The sequence below is a fragment of the Manduca sexta genome, chromosome 3 (genome assembly GCF_014839805.1).
Source record: "Manduca sexta isolate Smith_Timp_Sample1 chromosome 3, JHU_Msex_v1.0, whole genome shotgun sequence".
NCBI lineage: Eukaryota > Metazoa > Arthropoda > Insecta > Lepidoptera > Sphingidae > Manduca > Manduca sexta.
The window spans coordinates 3,189,028-3,213,506 of NC_051117.1; the positions used below are offsets into that span (position 1 = coordinate 3,189,028).

The following is a 24,479-nucleotide window of genomic DNA, read 5'->3' on the forward strand; positions in this document are numbered from 1 at the left end:
AGTTCCAAATTATATAGCTAGATGTCGCTGTAAATTAAATTTAAAAACTCATAGCCGTCCAACAATCTGTGTCGATATGGAATTATTAACATTTTTGACCAATATTGGTCGGTTGTATTTTTGGAATATTATAAATAAATGAACTCAATTTTTGTAATTTCTTTATTTTTTCACCATTTATCGTAAAACTTTCCTACGGCACACCGCGCGTCGCAGTCGCGCACCAATATTCCGCCTTGTGTATGTCGAGCGATTCCAACGTCGCGTGCGATCTCCCACGCTATCACAATCATACATCCCACCTTCTTCCAACTTCTAACATAACGTCGCGTCACATCCCACGGCGCGACAGCTCATCTCTCAATACGCGACATGTCCGAACACTTTACATGCCTTTCAACAGATGGCGCTTATTGCAATTTCATCGAACTGTTCCAAGAGACGTGTCGCGTTTACAAAGTATTGGAAAAAATAGAAGTAACATAATGACGAACCGTAAGTTGCTCTCATACAAATAAATAGCCGTTTAGTAAAATACAAATAAAATATGACATCCATCGTAAGTACACACAAGCACCATCGAGCTGCAGTTTGACTGCCTTTCTTACCACAGTAAATTCCGCGGACGGATTTTACGCAGAGTATTGCTTGGCGACGCTCTGCGAAGAAAATCCGAACGCGGTACAACCAACGCTTCCCTTCAATGTTGACAAATACATTAACGTATATTAAGACGCTGCGTTATTTTCAAATTATAAATTTAGAGTATTTTTAAAACACTTTTTCACCTTACAATATTTTCCAAGACAGTTCCGCACATTGTGCACGTGCGAAATTTTCAAGGTTACAAAATTCGAAATGGAGATCTATGTTCAGAACATATAATATATATACTCACTAATGCCAAACAATTAGAAAAACAAGTATATAAAATACTAGTATAATAATACCCCTACAGGGAGTTACATCACGCATCACATTACATCTTTGGATATAAAATCTCACACGGCGTTCTCTTTGTGAGATTTTGAACAGCAGTCAATTATTATAACCAACTAGCTTGATGTTAACTTGACAGAATTGTAAGGTTTGACTTACGAGTTGAAAACCACACACCGAGAACGCCTCGGGTAGTCGATTCTCCAGGTTACAATGTAAATGAAAGTGTTAAAGCTGCATCGGCGCGAGTAGCTACGAGTGGCGGCGAGTGGAGAACCGACGCCCGTTACACATCGAACCAGTCTCAAACACATGCGAGCCGTGTCATACACGAATTGAGAAATTTAGAAAACATTTTAAAACCAATTTCCAAAAACCAAATTTTATCCTCATCACATGAGCCATGTCAGTCCCACAGTTGCACACATTACGATATCATTATTACCGACTACTCCGTTGCATATTGGGTGCTCAGATTGTTCTGAACGAAGCAAATGATTCACTGGTAGAGGCATCGCCGTCTGCAGCGTGCAGTAATGCGGTAACCGGTACAAGTCTCGCCTATCCCTCTCCATACACAACACCCAATATGCCGTCCCGTTAATCCTAACAACCACATTTATATTGCGTTCTATTTTTTACAACTTAACTCCACCTGCGAACGCAGTCCGCGCTTATATCTACCGCGGCGACGCGTGGCGCGCAACACGCGTGACGCGCGACACGGGTGACGCGCGACACGGGTGACGCACAACACGAGCGACGCGCGACACGGCACGCGCGCCACGCGGCGCCGCGCCCGGTGCAAACCTATCTAGATAACCCCCTGTCGCTCGGTACACTACAGAACACAGTTTGTATCCGTCGTCCTCGCCCGAAGAGAAACATTTACAAGGTGGCCGAACATGTGTCCAAACAGTCGATGTACAAATAAATCGTGGTCCTATTGTCCCAGAATGGTGAATGAGTTAGAAGGCACAAACAAAACGATACAGCTCCACACATCTTCGCGTACTTCCCCCAACTTGAAGTGAATATTTGAACAACACCCAGCCACCGCGCGTGTAGATACTATACATACAATATTTAGGACACAATATTTCGAAATTGTTTCGTTTAATCTACAAATCATTATCCATAACTTTAATATAAACTACAATCGATTGGCAGTATTTGTTCACCCCCACCTTCGCTCTGATATTTAGCTCGCTATCGCACGTGCTGTGACGATCTGTCGACGCTCTCTGGCCATGCGAACGATTCGGTGGCACACACTTATCATACCGCCAGGCAGGTCTGGCGGCGGCGGCAGCCACTCGCCCCAGACCTGCCGGGCCACTTATCTCTTACGTTAAACTGAAACAAAGATATTGTACCATCGCTCATGAGCAAGCCGAGGACGCGGCGGCTGTCCGCTGCACTGTCTCGGCCGCTCCGGGCACGAGTGGACTGCTGCAAGCATACGCTCCGGCCGCCGTATACTTCTCGTGCCCTCGATACGAGATGACTCCAACATGGACGTAATTACAAAGGGTACCCTAATTCGTACACAGAGTGTACGGAGCCTCGAATCTCTCTTACGTACAGTGAAGCGCCATATCGTTGGCTTCGGTTGGCAGCATTACTCGAGACAGTGATGCCAACCGAAGCTGGGCGTTTTGATGTCAGTTAACGTTTATGGCACGCCCGTTTCTTACTTTTTAAGGTCTGACTGAGTCGTGTAAAGCGTTTGACGACACACTGTTTAGAAAGTGATGAAAAAAGCATATATAATAATTTGAAAATGTATGATTAATTTGAAAAAATGTGTGTTTACATTTATCACTTTCCGAACAGTTGTACATCCATATCAATAGTTATAAATTCCAATGACCGTCTCTACATTCGTTAGTATAAAATGGCATAAAAATGTAAGACGCGCGCCGACCAGTCAGACCTTGAATACTCCTACCGCTACTACCAAGTCCTATCACTCCGCCGTGATCCCTCTAACCGTCTACGCTAAGGAGCGGCGCGAGCGCGGCCCCGCCACGGCCGGCGCCGGCGCGTCGCGCGCTCGCCCGCGCTCGCCCGCGCTCTTACTGCCGACCGCCGATCCGACTCGAAGCAATGCGTTTATAGTTTCACTGTCGAAGGAAGCGTTGCAAACAATTCCCAAATAAAACCTAGACTCTTATCATTATACGGTTCGAATAGTTCAAATTGGATACGTCTCGTTCCGACCTCAGACCACCGAACGCTCGGTACGATCAACCGCCCAGTAAACTAAATGAGCACACAAACACAAGCCACACGTCTGTTCATCTGTTCGTTGATTGTTACATAAACTCTCTTCCAGCTATTGTTACTGCTCATCGATAACCGCCAAGTATTGTGTTCAACCGCTATATTTCCGTACTATTACATTTTTATATTTCTTTTTTATTTCAAATCTCAGGTACTGTGGTATTGCTTATTTGCTTATATGTAATATAAAATGAATTTCTAGGTTCCGTTGCGTAATGGCGGTTAATTGGGGTGAGCCCTGCCGGAACACTGGGGAACGCTCTGCTAACGCCGCGCGGGCACTAATATATGTTCGCCGAGTGTCCGGCCAGGCGTACAATACGATGCTATTGCAGTGTTCGGGAACAGCTTAAAACAATAAAATGGTGTCTCTGTAATGTAATAAAACAAGTAGGTCCGCGGCAGGCGGTCGCACACGCACGCGACGCGACGCGATGCGACGCGATACGACGCGATACGACGCGATGCGACGCGATACGACGCGATACGACGCGATGCGACGCGACGCAGTGCGAGTGCGACGCGCCCCGCCGCGCTGCGGTGGAGGCTGCGACGGCAGAAGCAAACACCCTCGCAACATCAAACGTAACATACAGATAAATTATCTTTTAGCAAAACATCAATTAATATCAGAAATATAATTAAAACTAACGTACTATTATAACTCTCTGATTATTTTTACTTAATTTTTTGCAGTTGAATCGTTCCGTATCTATAGTGACCTATTTAACACTTAGCGGGCGGGAGGCGGCGCGGCTGCAGCGCCGACACACCATTGCACAACTGCTTCACTGTTCCGCGGTGTTGTTAATCGGCTCTGACATAGAACTAGACATAGTTTTCAAGATAGTTCAAAACGTTGACCAAATAAGCACCCTATTGCACACGACACTACGTCTATAATTATGGGAGAGTGGGAAGTGAAGTGTGTCGGCGTTGCTGCGCGAGTAACGAATATTACAATATAATTGACTATCACTTCAGACTGCACGCGTCCAATCACACGGAGACCACTCACCAGGTCGACAATCACTCAACCAAATCAATAAAGGTTTGGCTACACTGGGCTATGATCGACGACAAGATAGTCATAATCACGTGTCCGCCATTGTAACCAGTTATAGTGTACGTAGCCAAACCATTACCGTCCGTGACTGGAAACTACACAAAAAATGTATAACTGCAACCATACTCACGTACACGGTAACGTAAGTATGCATTAGCGAAGCGTGCGAGAGGCGAGAGCATGGGAGGGTCGCGGGGGTGTGTGCGGGGGTGAGGGTGCGGGGGGCGGGCGGGGGACGTGCCGCGCGAGGTATCACAGAGGGCAGCACACGAGCACTCGGCCAGTCGCGGACAGCACTCGAACACTGCGCGGGCCGGCGGCTCTCACGGGCTCACACTGGCGGGTTCCTTTTAAAGTGATTTGTTGGTGGAGGTCCCGACCCGATGTCAATCACGGTACACGGTGTAATACTCGCCGTAGCGATTTGACCGTGGTCGACCAGTAAAGCTGACCGGTGAAATTCTGGCGATGGTCGTTATCTTTCGACTTCAATATACTATGTGATGCAGTGTGGCTACCGTGCCAGGTCAAACAAATGGATTTGAATTTATTAAAGATGAACAAGATTTTAAATTTAAAAAAATCCAAATTAGGAGACAAAATAATTTAAAAAAATCATAGGAACAAAAGGGGTCCTTCGAGCCGGAAACCGGTCGAAGAAGAGAGAACGGAGCCGCCGGCCCCACCGGACAGAGACGTCACGAGAAAACGAAAGATCCCGTCCCCAGAACACTCAGACGCACTACTGCCTATTGCCGACATAATTAACCCACGCGATATCTATCTTCACAACATATAGACACTATGTTTAATATTAATTTTTAATTATGTTATAGATATTTTATTACAAGTAGAATTATTATATTTTATCGTCTGACTGCTAAGGCGGTCGGCGCGACCACCGGAGGATATAATCACTTTTTATTCTTCATCTAAATATAAACTCTGTAATTCTTATAAGTCTATGGAACTAAAATTACATTTTGTACCATAAAATTGTTGTTTTAAAATTAAGCCACTTGTCGCGGGGAAACGACGGTCATTGAGTATATGTGTATGTGTGTGTGTGTGTGAATGTGTGAGTGTGTGAGTGTGTGTAACTTAGGAATGTCACTGTGTGTGTGATTAATTTATTTATTGTGTTCAGTATGATGGAGTGTTGTGTGTGGAGACGTGTGGTGTCCGTCGCCCCCCCGCGAGCCCACGTCCGTAACTCTCTATGCGATGCGGAACACGGAGCAGTCCGCGCGGCTCCCCCGCCCCGCCGCGCCCCGCGCCTCCCCCGACCCGACGCGACCGCGATGGAAGCGACTAACATAAAAAAATATAAACTATCCTAACTTACTTACAACAAACCGCGCCGCCTCCTCTGCCCATTATATTTCTATATATTATTAGTATAGAGAAGTGATTTTTTTATATAGGTATTTTTAATTTTTTTCTCTATAATGTAACATATCGGACGTCAACTTGCCACTCTATGTGATGGTCTTTAGAAGGAAAATGTACTGTAAATTAAGCTACATAAAAGACGTTTCGGGTTGCAGCCGCGAGTCGCCGCGCACCGCGGTGCAACCCGACACGCTCTACTATTTCTATGTATATTTAAAGGGTGAAAAATACACTATTATTTTTTTGTTTCAAATCGAACGGTTTCTGCAGATCTCGCAGGAACATAATATGACACTTTATTATCTGTGGCGGTGAGATCTGGAGAATTGAAGACGGCGGCGCGGGACGGCGGGCGGCCCCGCACTCACTTCGCACCGGCCGTCCCGCGACCACTGTCTTTGAGGCACACGCACACTTGTCGCCCCGGCAGCGGATCGCCAGAAAACATTATTATCCATTTTCATTTTGAAGATCACAAGCACAGCTATGTTCAGACCGTTTTTCGTTAACATTCCGAGCGCAGCCGACGCCGGGGCGACGGATGTGCACACACCTTTACACGTAAGTCTACAACAACAGTTACCACTGATCACGTCGACGAAGCCGCGTCGGTTTCCTGCTCGTACTGCCGCTGACGCTCCACGGTATATACTACATTATTGTTAGACCACTTACTGACTATCACTTAACATACAAAGTTCCTTAAGAATTTCCTTATTATAAGTGCTGCCATCTACATGTATAGTACACAGCAGGAAACGTTTGCGTTAACTATTGAATTAACCGAGTCGTTAACTAGTGGCAAAGCCGTGCGATTGGCGGACCGTCTGAAGCAACGAAGCACAGATATAAACGTAAAATAACATACAGACAGTTCGGAGGCACGCGCACTCAACATGCACAGCCGACGGTCATCTCCCTACACGTATACGTAACACATAATATAACACGAGCTAGCGCGGACCAGGTGGGAAACTACGCGCGTTTGTCTATAGATAATAATATTTCGCATTTATGTAGTTAAGGTGAGGCATGCTCCGCTTACAGTAAATGAAAAATTTCGATGTCGCTAACATTGTCGTGCATTAAGCTTCGTATGCCATTATCCACTTTATTACATTGTACATAAACATTGAATTGAATTATCAAGAGAAGCGCGCAGTTTCCTTCCCAGGCTGCCCCACGTGGGTACGCAGTCCGAGGCGCCACAGCGCAGCGTCCTCTATTGCTATTGCTATTAGGCCATGGTGCGGCGCGGCGCGTGACGTCACCGCTCACTAGCGACAACCAATAAAGGTGAAATACTCCCGGGTGATGTAATATTCGTAAAAAATAATGAAAAACAAAATGCATAAATACTTTAAAGTAAGTGGAAGGCACGTCCGACGCCCGTTGTAGTGCTTCTTATACTAGCGTCCCGCGCACTCGTATACATACATATATACAAACCACACACGCTCACATGCAATCAGCACAACGTGGAGATCGCTGCTGGCACTTTATTTGTAACCAACAAAGGTGTAAATCGCTCACTTCATGGTAAATGGTCAAAGTTAATAAAACATTGTCGTGCGTTACCGGTCTTTGAATTGTAAAAAAACTTATTGAGTAAAAAGTGTTCGAAGGACCAAAAAAACAGCTGATAAATATTTCATACTGTAAACAAGACTGATTGAAACGGAGAAGCCGGCTCAACCGAAGCGGTATCATAAAAATGTAAAACCACAAAAAGCCATTCAAAAAATTTAACCTTTCTTATGTAGACTGTGTACTGATGTACTTTAAAATATTTTCCTTACATAAAATGAGTTTAGTACCAAGAGCGATCCCCACGGTGGCAACACAGGGTGCTTACATACCAAACTTATTCTACCCAGCGGGCGGGCCGCGGCGGCGCGCTGTAGGCGGACTCACCAAACGATCGCGTGTCTTTTAGACAAATGGCAGCCACTCGTTATTGCGGCCGCAACACTCATTTTTCTATCTATGTGTACAATGCATCACTGAATCTATAATGGCGCCCAACGAGAGGTTATCTCAAAACACATTATGTTGATGTAATTTTGCTATTTCTAAAATCTTCAAAATGATTCCATTTTTTTTAACTTTCAGTCGCCAATTTTACTGTTATTTCCGATCAAGTTAAATCTATATTTTACTATTACGTAGCACTTTGATTCTTGCGGCCTCAATTTATATCATTTTTTGTTGAATAAACCGTTTTTTTCGTGACCAGCACGGCGTATCTCTAAATCGATAAAAATAGCGTATACTCGAATTTTCATCGACACTAATTCGATGAATATAAAATTTTATATAGCAAAAAAACTGCCATTTGCGAAAGAATAAATTTAGAATTTTGACATAAAGCCACATTGGCACACAATTCTAATATAAAGCTATCAATTAAAATGCGCACGCGCCGCGGTCCGCCCCACACTTAACAACATTTTAAAACTTTCGGATTGTACGTCTACGAGTATATCACAGTAGTACGTGACTTATCTAATGATTCGAGATGTCCGCTCTGATGTGACCCCCGGCCGCTAGTGCTGGACTCGAGGATAGGGGTCACATTAGAGCGGCCTACGAGCCCTGTAAACACCCGGTGCCTTGATACTAACAGGGATACGTTCCGTAGACTGGAATCATTATGATACACAAAAAAAGATATATTTTTAAAGTGGGTGTGATAATGTTTGCAATTAATAGAATATAATGTTAAAACGCCTATTTGAACTTAAAATAGTTTTTTAAAATATAACTTCGCCTCGACACCAATTCGGTAGCACTTAACCGTTAATAGATGGTGCCAGTGAGGCAATTTAAAAAAAAAATGACCCACCATGTCATTCGATGAAACCTTGGATAGGAACACTTTAATATTAAACTGATTATACATACTTGAATGACCCATAACATTAGAAATAAGTTATTATTTTGCTTTCATTTAAAATTCAAAATGATTCCATTCCACCGCAAACGCCCGCAGACGCCCGTGCCTGTGGTGTCTCAAATGTAAACAGACAGAAAAAAAACCTTTATAATTAAATAATTCACAATAAAATTAAAAAAACACATACACCTACGAACTAGATAAGTGGCATTTAAAGTTATCTTTAAACGTTGAAATTATTATGTTCTGTGACGCGGCCAGGCGTACTCGCCTACATATAATATATTTTTTTGTTGTTTTTTTTTTAGTTGTATTAGTAACAAATAATGTGGGCCTGGCCGTCAGAATGTCGACTTAACAATATGACTCGTACGTCGCGCCGTCATCACAAGTTAGCGGTCGATGCGGGGACACAGAATGCATCGGAGTCGGGCGAACGGACGGGACCAAGTACGTCGATTTTAGAATTTTTTTGAAAGAATAAAATTTACTAGTAGTCAAAAAGAGACCCGATATTTAAAAATATATATAAATCATGAAATGATATTGATTAGCTTGAGTGTCTCGTCACGTCGGTAAATACATATTCGCTGTCGCCGCCGCCTGTCCGCCCCCGCATCGACGACGTGCAAATGAACTATGTACACGGATAGTAGACAAATATTATTAAAAAAATAAAGCTCAAAATCGCCTAAAGTTAGTGTTGTTTTTAAAACAAGACAAGTAACCGAAACCCCTCGGGGGCTGTGTTAATTTAGATATCCCAAAAAGGCATTTTATATGTGAAATGTATGTAAAATTTTAAATTTCCTTCACGCACATTAAAATAACCAAGTAAAGTGTAAATATACGACGTACAATATATACAATAAAACCGTAGCAGAATTTGAACTAAAAACACTTATCGATACGGACCGCAGTATTCTAGGTTACCAAAAATGGGCTAAATGTAACCGGGGAAAACCAGGTCCAAAGAGACGGGGACATTGAGATACAACCAATTTAAATCGATAAAACACGTCGCGCGACGCATTTTTTTCTACTGTAAAAATATCGATACTTTACATCATTAAAAACGGTAGTGTCACAACACTATTTCACCTACAAATAAACCACATATATATTTCCACTCAATACACTATTAAATTAGTTAAATCCTGCTACGAATTTACGTCACAATAACCTATACAATAGAATGTAGCCTGATGTGAAGTAATGCGCGGCGACGCTCGGCGACCGCGGACCGGCGCCGCGCCGCACTCACGAGCTGTCACCAGGGGAACGCGGGGCGGCGGGAGGGGCCGGCGGCCAGCTCAGTAGAACGGGGGCGAGCCGGAGCATCAAATGCGGTTCGACGCGCCGCCGCTGAATGTGTCCTACGAACAAACAACGCGTCACTGTCGCTCGGTTCATTTGCGGTAATGTGAAGGCCTCGGCATTGAGGGCACATGCGAATAATTAAGATTCAGGATGCCTAAAGCGCTAGCGAATATGTCGTTTGTATGTAAAGGCGGTGAAGCGGTGAAGCGGTGAAGCGGTAATGGAAGAGTACGTACTATGTCTGCGGCAGCGGGCGCGGGGTGTGACGCGTGCGCGGCGTGCGGCAGCGCGGCCAGCCCGCCGCGCGCGCCCCCCGCGCCGCCCGCGCCCCCGCACCCGCCGCGCCGCCCGCCGACGGGCCCGCGCCCCCGCACCCGCCCTGCAACCACACCGGCGCACCGCTCACTCACACTACGTATATCGACGCCTTATCGATTGTTTCATCGCGATTCTCCAGTATAATAGAGCTCTAACTCTATGAGTCCACGAATGAAATAATCAAGCTTTAGTTTTCAATACCCGACTATAATAGTCGATATGAACAGACACACTTTAGATATCGATAATGTGTGGGATACTGAGATATGTGAGCTTATTTTGTAACGTGGTAGAGAGTAAGTTAATAATTATTAATTTCGGGATTAAATTTGTCATTACAATTGCTAGATGGATTGTATGGAGTGTGTGTCGTGTAGTTACCTGGTGCGAGTCGGCGTTCTGTTGGTGCGCGCGACACATCTTGTCGCAGTAGTCGGCGAGGATGTCGCGGAACCGGCTCCAGCACTTCTCCGGGATCGTGATCGCCGTGCGGAAGTTGCTCTTCACCTGCACCACACGGACGCGGTGACGTCACGCGGTCACACGCTCGCACCCACCTTCACTTAACTCAGGGGGACCGCTCAATGTAGTACACCTACCTGAGACACTGATCGTATCTCGGGTAGGTGTTCTCAAAACATGTTTGAAGGTACGTTTTCATTGTAAAGAGAGGTCAAAATGTATTTAAAGTCCCCCTTAAATCAACAGAAGGTTGGTGAAAACGAACAACACTCCAAATACGAACACTGTACGCATGCGTTACTCAACATGAGTTTAGACAACAAATCTCAAGGCAATGTATACCAGGAGATTACAATGGATACGTTCAGACAAATCTAGGTTGCCTCACGTCGCAAAGATTTTGAGACGAGTAGTGAGTGACCGAGCATTTGTTTTGCAAAGCAACCTCTATAAATTTGAACGCATCCACTAATTAACTCGTCACTAAAAAAAAACAAATATATTAAATTAGTAATATTTGCTGAAACCCTTCATCTCTACGTCATGGGGATGAAATGTGCATAATTAAACATAAATTGACGACGGCCGAATGCTGGTTAGTGGGCGAGGCTGGGCTAGCGGACATGGGCATTGCCAATGTGTGGCCAGGGGGTTCAATGGCGGTGAATATCACAATGGTTAGAGGCTCAGCAGACGATGGACTGTTTGTCCGCTAGGGGCCGGCAAAAAAGACTGGCCAACTCCTAAAAAGATTTTATTTAACGAAAATACAAGTGTAGGCCAGAGCACGAATGCAATTTTGTGTATAGTGCGATGGCACCTACTCCATAAACTCTCGCATACGAGAGGGCTAATACTTAGTCACATGGCTACAAAAAAATCTAAGGCTAAATATTTATAATAGGTATATAAATAATATAAATGTCTGCTTTAGGGATGTCGGTACTTATTTTTAGAGGTAATAGGCCGTAATTCCCATTAGAACTTTTCGTAATTGGGTACCAACTTTCTGCGGGACAAATTGTCCGTCGTCTGTCGAGCCCTTCATTTTTCAGTCTGCCCTGAGCTGCAAGCTAGGGGAGAGTAAGAGCCCCCCCTCAGAACTCAATCATCCGCGCCCATCAAACTATTTATTACATAAACCCTTTGTAGTTTTGTCAGCTCAGCGGACAAAATGTCCGAGCACGCTTCCCTGCCCCACCATAGCACCGGGATAATGTCAACCGTATTTATAATAAATGAGGGACTCCTACCTCCTCGAGACGACGGACCGCGAATTTTTTTGCCACCACCTCCTAATGTGAGAACAGCAATAATTATAATTATTACACAATGCGTTTGTAACTACTCAGCGTCCGTAAATGGGCCAACAAGACCGGTTAGGGCATGCAATGGTGTCGATTAATTTTGTTATTGTTTGTTGTTTGTGGTTATATGATGTGTTGGTACCTCGCTAACTTTCATGTAGATGCCGCGGTTGTTCTGCCCGATGTCGAAGTAAAAGTTTTTGTTGTCTACGCGTAGGTGCCGCCCCTCGGGCAGTTCCCCTTTGAACCTGGAAAATTGGGGCGACGTTTAAATATTATGGCGGTCCAGAGTGTGCTTTAACAAATTTACTGTTTCATGCGTGGTGGGATTGCCATCAAATCTCGATGCCCACATTTCCCTTTCTATAGACAACAACAAAGTACCCACATTGTTGATACATATGAGCAATGAGGATACTTACCAGATCCGTGGCTCCTCCGGCAATATCCTGAAAGTATATGGTGGTGTATGGTCCATGGGCTATCATATCTAATCTATATTGTTATTGTACGTGTGTGGGCTGCATGGTGGTGAATGTTGGTCGTTATGTTGATGTGGTGGTAATGTATGAGATGATTGATGGTGCATAATAGTGTTGAGCGGTGGTGCATGGTGTTGAGCGGTGGTGAGTGAGTGGTGGTGGTACGTACCCGCCGTCGTCGGTACCGAAGTCGTCGAGCAGGTCGGTGAGCGCGTCCCGGAACTCGATCATGCCCTGCGCCGGCAGCGCCACCTGTGAGCGCGGGCCGCCGCGCGTGATGGTCTGCGACACGCGCAGGAACCGCCCGCGCGAGTTCTCCTTCAGGTCCAGGTAGTACCGCCGGTTGTCCTGACATGCCACACGTACACGTACATTAATAACGTTCAAATAAATTGCTTTTGTTTAGTATAAACTACCTCGACCTGAGCCCAAATGTCGGATCTTTTTCTTAGCCTTTTTAGCACCTATATTGGCAGGTTCTTGGAATCCAGGAATTTAATAGAAGTAAATGAAGATGGCAACAGATTAGCAAGAACCTGACTACGCATCTAGAAAATTCCGAGACCGACAGCGATCATTCAGGTGCTTCGTCAGCAGCCTAAAGCTAAAAAAGAGTAAACCTAGTCGGTAAATAATCCCATCTGAAGGTATAATATGAAACACACAGAAGGAGTATACCTTGAGCATCATCTCAGACTTGAGCTTGCCGTCGTCGGGCACGTTGTCGGGGTTGGGCGGGCCGAGCGACGAGTAGAAGTCGCTGAAGCTGGACAGGTGGTCGCGGAACTCGGCCGCCGTCGACATCGCCAGGAAGATCTGACTGCGACGCCCGTCCGCGCCGATCTGCAACCAATCACATCTGGCGTTATGTCATGTCAAACTACCACTTTAAAAACACACATCAAGCCTTCATCTCTTAAGGCGTAGACAGAGGTGCAACTGAGGCACCCACTTTTCGCTAAGTGCGTTCCGTTCCATTATGTGAGAGAGGGTGCGTCCGCCTATCGAGCACTAATTCTTGACTCCGAGCTGATACTGAGGGAAAACACTCAATATCACTTTGCTTGACCCGGAATAGTAATAATTAATAGGTTTATCTTAGGATATGTCACGGGATATACAGAATTCCTTCATTATCAGTCGTAACTGACTTTCGTTCTCAATCTGGTTGAATCACATTGATAACGAAAGAAAAATGAACATTCCTCTTACTCGAGGACAGTCGTTTAGTATTATAATAAATTCTAGGATTACGTCACAAATATCACGAGTACAATACAGTATTTAACTCTAATTGTCATTGCCAGTGGGAGGATATATGTATCAGCGATAGAGACTACAGCACATAAGGTGTAAATCCCACCATAGTACGCAAGTTTGTGGCGTTCCTGGATCACCCTGTGTATCCGACTTCGAGCCGGCATTATTGTTGACATTCAATACTCTATCTGGAGCCTCCTTCACTTACCATCAGATTCGATTTGGTTAAAATGCATCCTTAGTTCCCGCTTTGCTATGGAGGGAAGTGGACAACTAATATTTCCAACTTTCTATTTGATTAATTTCGTTGCGGGATAAAGACAAATTAGTTTTCCCTGAGACTCGCCGAGCTTCACTGCTCGGTGAAGGTTAACAGGAGGCTGGGGGCTAACTAATGGCTTACAGGAGCTGTAGTGGTGGGTGTGAAGGCGGGAAATGTCTCTTACCATCATATGCTGTGACGTCATTTTAATGTACAAGTATAAAATTCATCAATTGTCGACATTCCTAACGCTCTACACCCTCAGACCTTGCCCCGAAACAGATTTGTACCAAGCCTCATCCAGTTAGCCGCGCCAGCCGCGCGCACATTACATACAAACGAGAAACCCATCAAGTACAACGCAGCGGCGCCTGCGAACTATCGATTTTAAAATAAACTTCTAAAAATACATTACAAAGGTTATTTTCATTATGGACTGTAAAAATATAGACACAAAGTTTTAATTACCGTTTTTATTGTCTTTGAAAAGTTTGTATATTTAAATTTTAAATAGAATCGACCTTGGTCTATGAATAGAGTATCGTCATCCCCCTGTTTTAAAGTCTGGTACTTATATACAAAAGGATGTGAGACATGCAACTGGACTAAAGCCAGTGGTTACTACTGGCTTGAAACGCAAAATCGGAATTAAGGAATTTTAGGAGAGATATGAGGGTTAAGAATAGATATTTTCTTAATGAACACGCCAAAGTGATACCACTGCCCCTGATGGTAACTGGAGTAGGGTCTTGAAAAAGTGTCGACTGACGAGATATGATTACCCCTCGTCAGTCGACACAATTACACCGAACTGTTTGAGATTTGTGGTTTTCCAAAATTTTTCTTGTCACGGCATAACCAAAATTGCTGATTCGAGTGTTCTTAGACGCAATGATACCATCCAAGTTGCGTCGACGAATGCTGAGAAGTTGTTCGTAAAAAGGTCCTACAGACTAAGGCCCTAAAGGCTTGCAAAAGTATTTTTAATTTCGCACGACACCTCATTAGTCTGTTCGCTGCCGACTCTATAGGCTGGGTCCATAACACATTATAAAACAGAACGTTTCGCGTCACGCTTACCTCTCAAGAATAAATCATAAACTTGTTAAATCTTACTCTTTATCGTTGATTGAACGTAAAAGTCAATAGTCAATTAAATTTACTCCCAACTCCTTCAAAGTTACTTTTGTTTACTTTTTAAAAATATGAAGTGACTCAAGTCAAAGTGTTGAAAGGTATGCCAGTGACTCGACCGCCCCCGCCAACCCTACATTGTTTCCAAAGTTGAGATTATTTTTAAATGTTCCCCGTATTACTCTACTGTGAATTAACAAAATTTGCTTTTTAATTTCTTTACCAGTCATCTTAGATGGTTAAGTTTTTTTGTTACTACATTGCTTTCATTCACCTGCTTTTATCTTATGTTGATGCAGCATGGTACACGCTGTACAGAAATCTTGGCACTGAATGTCAGATATGTCAAGGTGATGCACGCAGTGAAGTGCTTTGTTAATCTTACTAATTATATAGTGAATGTTTCGGAAAATGTCTGGATATTTAGTAAACGCATTAAACTTAAAAGGGGTTTGTATGGAATTTAGCACACGGATAGATCATTATCTAGATTAACTGCATTAAGAAAAGCGTTTCACATGCGGAGAAGGGACGAACAGCACCACGTACTTTATAATTCCGAAGTTCTAAATCATGTTTCGGCCAAAGTGCCGATTACTATAATTTAATCAATTCATTAGTCAATAATATGTACAATCTACATGTAATATTTTAATCACTAGAATGCTAAAGACAAAAATAAAAGTAACAAGTCCATTCAATATCGCGGAAATACAATCGCATTTCTCCGAAAAAAACCAAAGAAATCGCCAGTTACGCCCAACCGTAAGCAGCTATGTTTGCATTACTCGCATTGTTTTTGCGTGCTTCCTGAGATTCCGATGTAGAAACTTCGATTGCTGTTAATATCGACACAATTATCATTATAAGTGGTCATTGCAACACGCGTATTCGTTTGGTGCAATGGTTAAAACATTTAGGGCTGAAAGTATACGATCGTTATAATCGATACCAAGCGCTCATTCACGGCCGCTGTCGATAAACGATGCCAATCTTAATCCGCGGTGCGATCCCGAGTATAAACCTATCAAAATAAGTAATTTGGGCGCATGTCAAACTTTTTTTCGGATATGTTAATTTACGCGATGGATCGAAGTTGGGCACATGGTATCATTTATTGCAGCGTTTCCCAACCTGTGGTCCGCGGACCCCTGGGGGTCCGCGAGTATATGTATGGGGGTCCGCGGTGTCATCTCTAAATCATACAAAAATCGCTCATCAAATGCTTAATTTTTCGAAACGCTGGTTGAAACCAAATGACTCCGCTTTGGACGAAGCAAATGAAAAACCTTCGACTTCAAAGGTTAAACGTTGTAAGTTTTGCGACGAATACTTAGCTTTCGGTTTCACAAGTACCAATTTAAACGGGAAGACAGACCTCAGTGTGTCATATGCTATGAAGTTTTGTCAAATGAGTCGATGAAAACGGCCAAACTCCGACGTCATTTAGAAACAAAACACCAGGAAAATCGTGAAAAATCAAAAGCTTTTTTCAAAGTTAAAGCCTCGCAATTGGAATAAAGCAAAAAAACAATGACAAAGACTGCTACTGGGACCAATAACGAAAGTGCTATATTAGCTTCCTATCAAGTATCCTTCCTAGTTGCAAAAAGTGGTAAGCCCCACACCATTGCTGAAGACTTAATTTTACCGTGTGCTAAAATCATGGTTTCTTCTATGTTAGGCGACAAAGCTTCAAAAGAATTGGACGTTGTATCATTATCATACAACACAGTGAAGACGAGAATTGAAGGATTGTCGGGAAATGTTAAAGAACAGCTGATTTTCTACGTTAAAGCGAGCAGATTTTATGCTTTGCACTTAGATGAGAGCTCAGATATTAGCAATGATGCAAACTTGCTTGCATATGTTCGTTACGAACACAACAACAGCATAAGTGAGGTTTTTTTACTTTGTTTACCTTTATCTTCGCACACTACAGGTGAAGCAAATCATGAAATTACATGGGACAAGTGTGTGGCAATTAGCACCGACGGTGCTCGGGCTATGACCGGGACACGAATAGGGCTGCAGGCGCGCGTTAAGAAGGTGAATCCAGCTATTATCTGGCATCATTGTTGCATTCATAGGGAGGCATTAGTAGCTAAAAAGATGCTAGCACAATTAAAAACAGTGTTAGATGACATAGTGCAGGTGGTGAATTTGATTAAAACTAGGCCTTTAAATTCCCGTATTTTCGGTATCATTTGTGAAGAAATGGGAAGCATTCACAAGCTGTTATTATTGCACGCTGAAGTGCGTTGGTTATCTCGTGGCAAAGTTGTGACGCGTGTTTTTGAGCTGAGGGATGAGATCAGAATGTTTTTTTTAAGAATTCTGTACACGGCGTCAGCATATATGCTGATCATTTCAATGATTTTGGATGGGTTACAATGGCAGGATATTTGGCTGATACATTTAGTGCCCTTAACGAGTTGAACTTGGGTCTACAAGGGACAGATACCAACATCTTCCAAGTCGATGATAAAATTAAAACAATGCTAAAAAAGCTTGACCTTTGGATAAATCGTACAATTCAAAAAAACTATAATCACTTTCCAACACTGTCAGCGTTTTTAGACTCCTCTGGTGAAGCGATATTGCCAGTACAAGTACAAGATGAAATGGTGACACATCTCCGCACTTTGAGGTCTTCGTTTCGGGATTATTTTCCAGTACCCGACAAAAATAAAAATTGGATATCAGACCCTTTTAACACAGATGTTTCTGATATTACTGGCTTGACAGTGGCACAGGAAAACCAATTAATCGAAATATCCTGTGATTCAGCATTGAAACGCAATTTCATAGAATCTTCACTGTCAAGTTTTTGGGTGAATGTAAAAACAGATTATAAAGATATATCGGACGAAGCACTGAAACATTTACTGCTTTTTTCAACCATATACCTGTGTGAAAAGGCATTCTCTAAACTGGTGGACTGAAAAAGGTTGGGCAACGCTGATTTATTGCAATCGGCGGTGAGTATGAGGTCATACAGTTCGATGCCGTCGATCATCGATCATGGAAGTAGCTGCGTAACACTTTTTCTTTCACTATCAGTTGATCTTTTCAACATACATATTGAATTGCCAATCTCCTCACGTAATATCGCTTACAGGGCACATTTTTGTAGAAAAGTGGAGTATGAAGTTCCAGATTTTAAATCTATTTATATAAATCGAATTTTATCTATAGATCGAAATACAAAAGGAACGATTCTTTCGCAATAGTTTATATTGAAATGTCGAGAACTAACTATAGGGTATTACCAAAGTATCGATATTATCACTCGCGGCGCATCACCAGCGCGATATCCCTTCTAGAAGGATTCCAATCGAAAATTACTTCATTAACGCGTTTTGCAATTAACCAATTAATTTCAAGATTGTGTTATTTTTTATTTATTACCAGAAATTATCGAGTCACTGGCGCATTGGTATAGTCTGAATTACTAACACAAATAATTATGAAAAGTATTTTTTTTAATATGGTTTAGCCCATTAATTTTAAATAAAGATGTTTTTCGTATTCAGACGTATAACCATGTTAAATGATAAAAATGAAAATTATTTAACCATGATAAATAATAAAAACACAACACCAAAAATCATACCTTTAGCTAGTATTTTGTAAGAACGGTATCTTCTGTGTGGAGATGGTCCTTTTATGCTAAACCCAGAAGCTCTTAGCTTACAAGCTTTAAGATACCAATAGACAAAGCATACGTTATATGTAGTTACTACGTAACGTGTAAAAAATACTAGAAACTCATTTCGTGAGGTTAAAAAAAAGGTACCCTAAATTCTGATACATTTATCATATCTTTTGTCGACTTAAAAAAATGTGGTGTTTCTGTTGCGTTGACATATTCGACATCAAGATTAATAGAGTTTGGCTCGTCGAGCGGCGACGAGTGAGTGGTGCCGATGGCCGCCGATCTTTCAACCAAGCGTGCGCCATACTTATTTGCCTGTTCTTAAGGAAAATATTCGCCGAAAAACAAGAATTCAAGAAATTCTTAGTTCAAGAGTCTTTATGGAGAGTTATATATATTTATTCTAAGAATTATTTCTTCAAGTATATATTATTTTATATTTCTGAATGTCTCCACGAGCAATAAGCTGTGTAGGTAAACGTCAAGGCTGTCTATAAACAGTATTCGTATCTGATTCTCTACATACTATCACCGCATAATCTTCGTCACTCTATCGACCATTACGTGTAGCGGAGTCACTTTGCCACACCCTGACATTCTAGTCAACTGTTCGATTCATTTGCAAGTGTAGTTAAAATATGAATCCGTCAACTGTTAGACCACTTTGTTTCTCGTTTTCCATTCGCCCATCTCGCCATATGTCGCTGGAATTTCATCACAACACTGCTAGTGGTAAAAACAGACAAAGCATTACCCAGACGGTCGCAAACAGAACCTATCACCTAGCAACAGACGTTACGTAAGGCGTTACGCCGCGCCGGCCCCCACACACGGACCGGCTCACTACCAACACGTATCACGGTTATAGTTTGTACAACTGTTTGGTAATCCTCAAAGGTCGTTGACCTGCAACCCATATACATATACATAATTTTGTAAGTACATATATTTATCCACGAAGGAATTTTTGTTCATACTAACTGATAGTGTCCGTACGTCATTTGAGTCCTTCACAGAAAATTATCGCTGCAGTATCAGCCAGGCTGGTAGAGCTGCAAGGAGCTAAATAAGGGTTCCCGTTGTTAGTATAATTATACATATAATTATATTTGCCTGTATTTTATTCCCTTTTTATAGTACACGTTCTGTTCTTGTTGAAATAATAAATATTTCTTACTTCCTATTCTTGTAGAGGCACAATTCCGATAATATTCATCAGTCGATATTATATCTAAGCTACACTACACTTAGGTAACTTGTAAGTATTGGAAATAAGGAAAAACCATCGAAAGCAATGTAGGTCACATTTTTTTTTTATTAATCGATTAAAGTTTAAAAAAATCAGTGCACTCGCCGTTCGCTAAGCCTACTTCCGTCGCGCGGTGCGATAAGCCTCGACCCTATCGCGATACGGGCATAATTTGTCTGGACTAGTTCCTTTTTTTTTGTTGTTATCTTATGTTTTTGGTCCACCTTGGAAACCAAACCCAGGTCTCTTATATTCACAACTTTTGCTACAAAGTCCATGCCATTACACACTCCCCCTAAACGATGTTCCAAAAATCAAATAACAATAAAATATATTAACAATGTATATTCGGTATTAAATAGTTACATGTTTATTGTATCACAATAAAACGATGATCAAACCGAAACTTTATATTGTTTACAAATCCACGTAATTCTAAATTGCTCGTGGAAGAGTAATGGGCACACTTTTTGTTTATTTACAACTGAACGAATACCTCGCACGACCCATTGTATACGTAACGACTGCCCATGAACAGCAGCACCACCATGCATAACTCCAAATTGCGAGGCATTAGAACATTGAACTTCAGTCTCATAATGCCCAGCAATTTTGCTGGTTTTAATGTTCCTGAAAATAGAGCCTGTAGCCTGCACCTTGTGGCAGAGAAAGGTTGATACACCTAGTACCTAAACAGGTTCCAGCGGTGTCGTCCTATACAAGAGAAATTAGAAAACTTAAAATGAGATGTCGGTTGTGTATATCCGGCTTTAAACAGGCCAGTATAATTGTGTCGCCTGGCAAGGGATAACCATTTCTTGTCAGTAGACGCTCCATCTCGACGCCACTTCGTTGACCATAAGTTACAGCGTAGGCAATTTATCATGCCCGTTTAAAAAAAAATCAAGTCTTATAGTTCAGATTCTATACTATGCCAATACGGTTGCGGACGATAGCTAACTATTTTCTGTCACAGGAACCCCGTAGCCGTCCCTAATACGCCGAAGACCTAAATGGAGTTTTGTTAGATACTGCCGTGCATAGGGTGTATATAACGTTCGGGTTGTCCTACGTTTTCCATCTCAACGGGCGTCTTAACTCCAGGTCGTAAGGCTAGTCCAGCATAACTGTCCATTCCCCATGAAGAAGGTCGTGGTAAATCACTGGCTCCGCGAAATTTGAAAAGCGTGTCTCACCTCAGCGACCTTGATGAACCTGCCGCGGCGGTTTTGCTTCACGTCGAGGTAGAACCGCTTCGACTGGATCTGCAGCATCTTCGTCGCCAACTCCTGCTCTTGTGGCTGTTGACCTGCCGGCGAACATATACATTAGGTCACATCAGGTCACATAGGTCCGGATAACTATTGCGAGCCAATATGGCATTAAGTGCAGTGGTTTCTGATTGAATTACATATGTTAAGTGATAGTGATGATTGGTTATTGCTTTTTTTATTGCAATCGAATGACGAGACGATAAACAGTAGCAACACCATACACAACTTTGAATTGCAAAGCACTGCGTGGCGCTCCACTGCACTCGTCACCTGAGACATAAGATGTTAAGTCTCATAATTGCGTGACCCGTAATTAAATGCTAATACGGCGCGACATCGGAGTATTTGTTACTTTGTCGCAAACTTAAACTCACATAAAGACAAAATGTTTGATTTGATGTGACCAATTAAAGGAAAACATATCTGTTAGTTAACAGTTAATATGGAATTTACATTTTAGAACACTAAGTTACTAGGTGACGAAAATAAGGATTGAAGCATCAAGCAAGTTGAAAATAGCATTGTTCATAACGTTATTTCAGTCTATGTAATACAAAGAGAACAGCTGGTCGAAATCCTCATTAGTAAACCTGCCTTTCCACAAACAATAGTAACGCTATACAAAACTAATTTGGTTTTAAAACTATCGCACGGCACACTGCACTGAGCTCGTCGTTGAGAGATTGCTAGTATGTTGGGCATCACAACATTATTGGCCGTATTCATTAATCAATTTCATGTTTGAGTAATGTCTCAAGAAGACATTTGGTATATTTAATTATTCAATAAACTAAGCTTAAGCTGTCATTTATGGGGTTGTTCTAGGCTGAATCAGCGTTGTCGAATAACAGCTCCCGAAATCCATTACATATAAAGGTATAATTTGGGCTGTTATTGCAGCTTTGAATATGTTTTTTTAATTAGCGCCTTTCTTAAGATGCTGATTTAATTTAGCAGCGTCTCAAGTGATATCACAGTTCAGAGCGAAACAAAGTTGCATATATTAATACGGCCCTATGTCCTTAAATCTATGTAACATGGAAATTGTTAATAGTCAAACTCGCTACAGCAATAATCATTGAATTTATAACTAATGAATAAAAATTAAATGACAGGTGCTACGTGGTAATCCATAAATTAATTTTATTAAAGGAAATGGAAATCTCTTTGTTAAAATGTGGTGAAATATAAAAATAAAGAAAAATAAATATGAGAATTTCAATGAACCCAGAAGCTTCTCTTCTTTTACGAAGGTTCCTAGACCTGAAATTTGAGCTAGATAAGACACACGCCTAAATTTCGTAACGTCGATGTACCTGCACTTATGCCTTTACAAGTTATCTCGAAGATAATCATTGTGTTTTCAATGCATAACGTAAATACGAGAGATCATTGAAAAACGCACGTCGTTTTGCAACATTTATTAATTATTGCATGAATTTATTGAGCAATTATTTATCAAGTGTGAATAACACCATGTAAACGTTTACGCGCACTTATCACCCCTGACTACAACAGAATAGTATTGAAAAATCTACTTTAGATATATTATGGTATACGGTACATTTAATATACCTGCGTTTAAAACAGTTTTATGATAGGAAGTCGAATATCTAGGTCTTTCATCCGCGAGATCCTTTCCATAGGCTCCAACGTATCGCTTTGAATTTGTCCGTCACCTGTGTTTTTCAAGTTTAAAGAACATGATAGGCTAACATTATGATTTGTGTAGTGTTTTGTAATTCGTCGTATTGCTACTCTATTATCAGTTACAGTGCAACAAGAGACATTTTGATCTTGACATTCAACGGTATAAAATCATCAAAACATTTCGTATAAAACGCACTCTACACCAAATTAGTTAAGTTCATTTTTCTGTACCGTTTTTCATATGAATATATGTTCAGAATCAACAGCTGCTTTTAAGGATGACCCAAAATCTATCTAAATAATAATAATTTCTAATAATTATTATAAATATAGATTCATCATTATTTTTTTCCATTTTCTTTTTGTCTACTTAACTGCTTTTGAATAATATATAAGTATGTAGATAAATTTAAAAACTAGATTATATTGCAGTTAAATTTTCCTGCTATTGTATGCTGTGCCTACATGTACAGAGTTACAAGTAAAGAGCAATTATTCTTTATTAATAGTAAGTAGGGTATATCATATTATTGTTTGTATCAAGTCATGTAGACCATATAAATAAAAAAATAATAAAAAATAAATCGAGCCGATCTGTCGACAGGTGTATAAGTCTGCGTCACCCTTTACGCGTGCTGCATTGTCATTCATCAGTGAATATAGAGTCGGCGGCGGACGAACCGAGTTTTTGCACACAACCGGCCCCCACATAATGAACGCAATTAACGTGTATTAGAAATCGTAATTTATGTGCCGGTCACGAGATTGTTGCATAGTCGCAAATGCTATGCGCCTGCCACAACGGCGTTACAGTAATAGTAGTTTTTAATGTTGGACGAAATAATTGGCACGAAAATCGTTTGAAAAAGTTTTATAATGGCTTCATAAAGTAGTTTGGCGTGATATTTTTTATACGACGCTATGGCACAAGCAGCAGGCACAAGCAGCATGCCGCTAAGTACCTACTATGTAAACTACAACGTCGACCCTTAAACAGCAATTAGCAGCGCCTACAGCTTAAGCAGCAAGTAGTTCATGGAGTTACATTAAGTTCGTCACCCTGAGGCATTAAATATCAACTCTCAATTCTCAGTTATATAAATACCTAGAGTCCACAGCGAAATACTAAATAATTATACCGCCTACAAGTTAATTACACACGTTAGTAGCTCTACGCGTCAACGTGGATCGACGTCGGCGCACGTAACGTCGCGTCACGCGCCATTGCGTCACGGTTGCAACACGCATTCGTAACAAAGCGGGCGAACACCTTATCGGAGTAACTTATGAACTCACGCCTTTTAGGGCTTTTGTTATAATAAGGTGTTTTAGGATTTCGTATACAAGTTGCCAAGCCTGATCACTAACGGCCATATTCATAAACGTTATTTATTTAAGGATGAAGCATTGTTGTGATAACAAGTCTGTTTCTCAGTTTTCGTTTATCTGACAGCCAACTTGATTAAAGTTGGAACTAAATATTGGCGAATCACAACAGCCCTATGTCTACGCACTGCGAGGCTG

The 24,479-nt window shown here is 41.8% G+C and overlaps 1 protein-coding gene across 2 annotated transcripts in view; it reads right to left on the reverse strand.

The window, feature by feature from the left end:
* Positions 1 to 148: 148 nt before the first annotated feature.
* LOC115441240 (transcriptional activator protein Pur-alpha) overlaps positions 149 to 24,479 on the reverse strand; it is a 62,037-nt gene continuing 37,706 nt past the window's right edge. Inside the window, exons 3-10 of one of the 2 annotated variants that reach the window (XM_030165950.2) lie at positions 21,228 to 21,340; positions 13,147 to 13,311; positions 12,638 to 12,816; positions 12,409 to 12,435; positions 12,129 to 12,234; positions 11,933 to 11,974; positions 10,599 to 10,724; positions 149 to 9,955 (exon numbers count right to left, since the gene is read on the reverse strand). In XM_030165950.2, the coding sequence (XP_030021810.1) occupies positions 9,920 to 9,955; positions 10,599 to 10,724; positions 11,933 to 11,974; positions 12,129 to 12,234; positions 12,409 to 12,435; positions 12,638 to 12,816; positions 13,147 to 13,311; positions 21,228 to 21,340 (794 nt within the window). In that variant the 3' untranslated portion in view covers positions 149 to 9,919. The remainder of the gene's footprint in view (positions 9,956 to 10,598; positions 10,725 to 11,932; positions 11,975 to 12,128; positions 12,235 to 12,408; positions 12,436 to 12,637; positions 12,817 to 13,146; positions 13,312 to 21,227; positions 21,341 to 24,479) is intronic. The other variant, XM_030165953.2, reaches the window with a different exon arrangement.